This window comes from Myotis brandtii, unplaced genomic scaffold (assembly GCF_000412655.1).
Source record: "Myotis brandtii unplaced genomic scaffold, ASM41265v1 scaffold57, whole genome shotgun sequence".
NCBI lineage: Eukaryota > Metazoa > Chordata > Mammalia > Chiroptera > Vespertilionidae > Myotis > Myotis brandtii.
Genome location: NW_005370133.1, coordinates 1,022,099 through 1,028,643, shown reverse-complemented (window position 1 = coordinate 1,028,643; position 6,545 = coordinate 1,022,099). Strand labels below are relative to the sequence as shown.

Below are 6,545 nucleotides of genomic sequence, written 5' to 3'. Positions count from 1 at the left end.
GAATCAGCGCGGCTCCCTTCTGCCTCTGGTGGAAGCAGCGCAGCTCTGGGCGGTGCACCGTGGTTCCTGCCAGCTCCCGCGGAAGCAGTGGGCAGCCTACTGCGCAATATTGTGCAATGGGCTACTAGTATGTGTGTGTGTGTGTGTGTGTGTGTGTGTGTATGTGTGTGTATATATATATATATATACACACACATACACACACACACACACACACACACACACACATACTAGTAGCCCATTGCACAATATTGCGCAGTAGGCTGCCCACTGCTTCCGCGGGAGCTGGCAGGAACCACGGTGCACCGCCCAGAGCTGCGCTGCTTCCACCAGAGGCAGAAGGGAGCCACACTGATTCCGTGGGAGGTGGGAGGGAGTCACGCCAGGGACTCGTGCAGATTCTGTGGGAGGCGGAAGGGACCCGCGCTGCTTCTGCGGGAGGCAGGCCCCCGTCTCCTCTCCGGGCCTGCGCTCAGCTGCGGAGGCTACAGGCCAGCCCCCTGTCCCTGCCCTGTCCGTGTCTGTTCCGGCCAGAGCCGCCTCCAAGCCTTTGCGATCAGGATCACGGGCCACAGGCAAGGTGGCTCCTGGGTCCCGGGTGTGCCGCCTTGCCTGTGGTCCGGCTTTCCAATCGCGATCACCGACTGGGGGGCGGGCAAAGGCGCCCCGTTTCTCCAGCTCTTGCCTGCCGCCTGGGTTTCCAATCACCGTTCTTCCGTCCTTCCCCTTTCGCCTCCCATCATTGCGCCTACCTATGCAAATTAACCGCCATCTTTCCTGGCAGTTAATTTGCATATTACCCTGATTAGCCAATGGGAAGCGTAGCGAAGGTACGGTCAATTACCCTGTTTGTCTTTTATTAGATAGGATATGTTATGGAAGAGAGGATGCCGATGGAGAACTTCTATAGTTGAATGGAATAAATTATAACCTAAATGCCTGCCAAAGAGAAAATTAATGAGAAGCAAGCCAATTTGCCTAACAGAACCCAAAAAACTTCTAGAACTTGAAGGGAAATGGTAACATAGAAAATGTGAGTGAGGCATGAGCCAGAAAAGAGGGGTCATTAGTTGAACATCTATATACAAAGTAGTTGGACCCTAGGTACCTTCTCCTACCCCAAAAGCCAGGTGACCACTCCTTCCTCCCATAAACCACCTGCGAGGAATGATTGTATCCTCCCCAAGGAACATTGAATGTTGAGGCTCAGAACCCAGGGAAACCAGGCATAGTAGAGACATTTCATGAGACATGGAGTTGAAAACAGGAATTTAGGTGGAAGCCTGCATATTGAATAGTGGGAACTCCTCCTATGCTCTGCTATTTATGACAGCAACCAAGAATATAGCCCCAGCCAGGAGATGGGAGAATTCATCTTTGGAGAAACTGAATGGCCCCAGAAAAAAGATCTATGGATGTTGACAAAGACTAGCTCATTCCTGGTCACCCTATTGAGCTCCACTAGTCAACAAGCCTGGCTCATGCACATAGTTTTCAAATGATGTATTCATAAATAACAAAAGACAGCCAAAGATCACCAGACATGTGATGAAGACCTCAAACCCTGAATGTAATCAAGCCTTTAGCTTTAATTTCCAAGCTATAGGAAATATGCAGGATAGAGGAGCAAATTAAATGAAACCATGAGGAGGTAAGATGATAAAATGTGGGGCATTCTACAGGACAATTGACCTGGTCTCTTCGATAAGTCAATGGCATGGAGGAAAAATGTGTATGTGGGAGGGAAAGCAGTTCAAGTTTAAAAGAGAGAATTCTGATTTCAATAAATCAACTATAAAAAGACATTTTTGCATCAGTGGGGAAATTTGCATATAGACTGAGTACCATATGATATTAAAGCATTATTTTAAATGTTAGTATAATAATGGTATTGTGGTTATATAAGAAAATATCATTATTTAGAGATGTATAATCGAATATTTGGAAGTGGAATATCATGATGTATTAGACTTGCTTTAAAAATTTTAGCAAAAAAATTAAATCAAGTATGGAAAAATATTAGTAAATGTAAAATCTAAATGATGAGTTATATATAGGAGTTATGTTCTGTCTTCTTTTATGTTTGTTTGAAAATGTCCAATGTTTCATAATTTAAAAAACTAAGCAAATGAAATAAGAGGTTATTATTAACTTCTGGTCAGGGAGGAGTTAAATAAGAAAATGTGATCATAATTTGTTATTTATTTCAGCAGCAATAACATGTATAGAGACTAATTTTGCCATCAAATACTGATTTCAAAATTGAGAGGATGACAGGAGGGGAAAGTTGCCAGAGGAGGAGGAAGAGGATATTAGTTTAAATTTTCACCCATCATAATATAAAGTCAGTAAAAAATTGTTAAGTCAAGAAAAGAAATATAAACAATATAATTTCAGGAAAAATAGCTTTAAGAGTTGAAAACATTTACCTGGAGGGAGCAGGACTGTAGGATTAAGGAGAGGACAAGCAGGGGATTACTATTTTTCATTGCCCCAGAAAAAGGTTAAGAAACAGAAAGCAATACATAATCTTACTTCCCAGAGACTTCCCTTTGTATAGTATGTGCCTTTTAAAATTATGTACACTATTTTAATACAAATGAAATTAATTTCTAAATAATCTTAATATTTTTATTATATCAATTAAATATTTCATGGTTCCAAAATAATGTTTGATATGATTATCTTATGACCAAATAAATTAATCTGTCCTAAAATTATATGAGTAAAGGTTTTCTAAAGTTGGATACCAGAAAAGATCGATTCAAGGGTAGCATAATTCTGCATTATAGTAAAAATTTATTGTGAGAAACTGAGCTTTAGTTGTTGCCCATGGGAACAATAAAATGCCTCCTTTCAGGCCTGCAATTGCTGTTAGTAGCTTGATCCTTAAAAGGGATTTTCACAGTTTATCAATTCCTTACTTTATATTTCTTTACTATGATTTACATTTGGATTGCCTTATGTTTTTATTCACTAGAGATATTTTATAGCTCATAAGCAGTTTATTTTTCATATCTTTTATATCAAATATCTCTATCTGCATATTAAATTTTAACCCCAAAACACTGGTAAATCTGGTTTAACTATAGTTTACCACATATAATGTTTTGCTGAACATAAATTTCAGTAGCTATCCTCATGTCTTTTAAGCCCTAACTCATTTCTGTTAAATTTATGTTTTAGATCTAGTACACACAGAGGGGCAGCTTCAAAATGAAGAAATTATGGTAAGTAAATATACTCTGTAGAGATAAATATTATCTTTAGCCAGCATAATATGTTTAAATTTTAAACCTATTTCTATAGTAATAAAGTTAATAAATACTCTCATGATAGTATAGGTTCTGTACTTAATCAATAAACAGAGGTTATTCTCAATAATATTATAGTCTAAAGGTAGCATTTATAAATTAGGCTTTTATCTATCATAGACAGGATTACAGCAAGAATAAAACAGAACTATTCACTTTTTTTAAAAATATATTTTTTATTGGTTTCAGAGAGGGAGAGAGGGAGAAAGAGATAGAAACATCAATGATGAGAGAGAATCTTTGATTGGCTGCCTCCTGCACGCCCCCTACTGGGGATCGAGCCCACAACTCAGGCATGTGCCCTTGACTGGAATCAACCTGGGACCCTTCTGTCTGCAGGCTGACGCTCTATCCACTGAGCCAAACCAGCTAGGGCATGAATTATTCACTTTTTAAAAAAATGTATCTTTATTGATTTCAGAGAGGAAGGGAAGGGGAAAGAGAGATAGAAACATCAATGATGAGAGAGAATCTTTGATTGGCTGCCTCCTGCACATCCCCCATTGGGGATCAAGCCCACAACCCAAACATGTGCCCTTGACAAGTATTGAACCTAGGACCCTTCAGTCCGCAGGCTGACACTGTATCCACTGAGCCAAACCAGCTAGGGCCAGAATTCACTTGTTTTTGTTCTGTGTTCATTTTTTAAATTGGAAGTATTTACTTGCTTTGCTTTCTTTCATTTGATTCTGTAGGCCTTTTAGAGTAGGAATCATAAAAGGTTGAGATGCCAAAGCTGGATGTTAATTTAAGCATGAAAGGACAAGGGAGATTCAGATAAGGGGAACTGGAGCATAGGATCAGCAACAAATAAACCAAAGAGAGATGGGGTGGAAACAAGCATTTGTCGACAGCATTCCATTGAGCTTTGCTTGTCAAGTGGAACGAATGCCCATTGATGAGGAAGTACTGCCGCATCAGGAGTTTCTCTGTTCCTGCCAGTTTGTCAGGCTCTGGGTTTAGACAAACACAAAAACGTGGAAAAAGTGAATATGTGTTTGTCTGTTTTATCTTCTCCCAAGGATATGTGTTGTTGTTTTTTTATTGATTTTTAGAGATAAAGGAAGAGAAAGAGAGAGAAACATCGATTGGTTGCTTCCCATATGCACCCCAACCAAGGATCAAACCCCCTGACCTAAAATCAAACCCACAACCTTTGGTGTATGTACGACGCTCCAAACAACTGAGCCATCTGGCCAAAGGCAATGTGTGTGTGTGTTTTTAAAGGTGGCAGTGTTTGTTTAATTAAGGTTTCTTGAAATGATAGTTAGAGTGGTACCTTGTCCATTAAATTTCCTTTTTCACAACTTGTTGGGAGCTGCTATGAAATCTGTACTTCAAAAGAGTCTACAGGATGTTTTTGAATCCTATTAATTCTTTTCTTTACCACCCAAATGTGCCCAATGATTGGGAAGGTGAGTTGGGGGACAGGGGGAGTAGAAAAACGATTAGACTGAATTTTATCTTCCTATTTTTATCCATCTTTACCAACAGGTTATGATTAGTAAGTCTCTGCTGAATATTTTGTTTCAGGAACCTCTAAGGATCAGAGAAGCTCACATCATTATAGACCATTTGGAAAATAATAAGGGGGTTGGGAGGCTGAATATCACTCATCATTTTATCACCCTGTCATAACAGCTTTTTCTATATCTATTTTCTTCTAGTTATCAACCATGTGCTTCGCATATAGTTATAATAGTAATGTATGAACAATTTTGTATCATTTTTAAAACTTACTATATACAAGCTTCATAATTTTAAGATTAAACATATGCAAATAGGCAAATGCTAACTAATTTCCCTTTTCCTCCCTCTGTCATAAGTACTACTACAAGGAACATCTTATGCATGTTCCCACTACCACGATCTTCACCTTTTTAATTATTTCACAAGATTAGATTTCAGAGAATGAAATTACTAGGTTGAAAGATAAAGACATATTTATAGCTTTTTAATATATTGCCAAATTGCTTTCCTGAAAAATTACATAAATGTAAAAGTATAGTAATGTTTCAGGGTATCATATTCTGAGGCATCTTTAACTAAAAGAAATGTTTTGTTATGAAAAATACTTTAGAAAAACACTTTGAAAAAATTGATCAGAAATGTACAGTTGTAGCCTGGCCAGTGTAGCTCAGTGGTTGAGCATCAACCTATGAACCAGGAGGTCACAGTTCGATTCCCGGTCAGGGCACATGCCCGGGTTGCGGGCTTGATCTCCCGTGTGGGGCATGTAGGAGGCAGCCTATGAATGATTCTCTCTCATCATTGATGTTTCTCTCTCTCCCTCTCCCTTCCTCTCTGAAATCAATAAAAATATTTTTTTAAAAAGAAAAGAAATATACAGTTGTAATTTTTAGCTCCATTAGCCATTTTACATCAAACCAAGGCTGTTATTTAGCTAATACACACTAGAACGACTGTACTGTTATATGTGGCTGGCTTCTCTTCTGAATATTATCTTGTAAATAGTTACATATTTAGACTATACTCTTGCATCAAACCCTTTTTTCTGCTAACTCCTTAACAGTTAATTAGAACTGCTAAGAGCATTCTTATTGATTTTTCCCCTACAGGCAAATGATGGCCATGCCACTTACTTGAGATTCATTATTACATCAGCCTTTGATCATTTTGCATCTGTGTATAGCATTTCTGCAGAGGGAATAGCAGTCTCAAATCTTTCATAATAATTATAACAAAATGCTTTTGTATGTTTCTTAACAATGTATTTATTTTAAAATAAAGTTGCCACTGATGTACTTTATTTAAGGGATTTGCATCAACCTGTTTCAGTTTTTATTTTCTCTTTAATATTTTGTACAAAGGAACTTGGTATGATCGGTCAGCAGTAATGGCCACCATGGAGGAATAAGTGAGCTTTTCCTTTAATATATAGCTTAATTAAGGAAGTGGCTGTACATGAAAACTTAATTGGTAATACATTGTATTCCCCACAGCATCTAATAAGGTGCCCTTCCTATCTCAGTGCGTTAATTTTTAAATTTATTGATTGATTGATTGATTGATTGATGCAAAGAGTTAAGTGAGCAGAGTCAGTAAACAATGTATATGTTCAGAAAAAGAGAAAGTACTTATGGGAAGGTTTCACTGAGGTCACGGAACTTGAACTGGGCCCTGCAGGACAAATCACTTTATTCTTTTTCTTTTCATTTTATTTGGTCCTGATTTGAAATCCTCAGAGAAGAGTTGGGAAATACATAATCT

The 6,545-nt window shown here is 38.2% G+C and overlaps 1 protein-coding gene across 2 annotated transcripts in view; it reads left to right on the top strand.

Annotated features, from left to right (window-relative positions):
• HSPB11 (heat shock protein family B (small), member 11) overlaps positions 1–6,089 on the top strand; it is a 21,025-nt gene extending 14,936 nt beyond the window's left edge. Inside the window, exons 6-7 of one of the 2 annotated variants that reach the window (XM_014549769.1) lie at positions 3,187–3,230; positions 5,894–6,089. In XM_014549769.1, the coding sequence (XP_014405255.1) occupies positions 3,187–3,230; positions 5,894–6,007 (158 nt within the window). In that variant the 3' untranslated portion in view covers positions 6,008–6,089. Of the gene's footprint in view, positions 1–3,186; positions 3,231–4,808; positions 5,501–5,893 lie in introns of those variants that run through there. The other variant, XM_014549768.1, reaches the window with a different exon arrangement.
• The last annotated feature ends 456 nt before the right edge of the window (positions 6,090–6,545 follow it).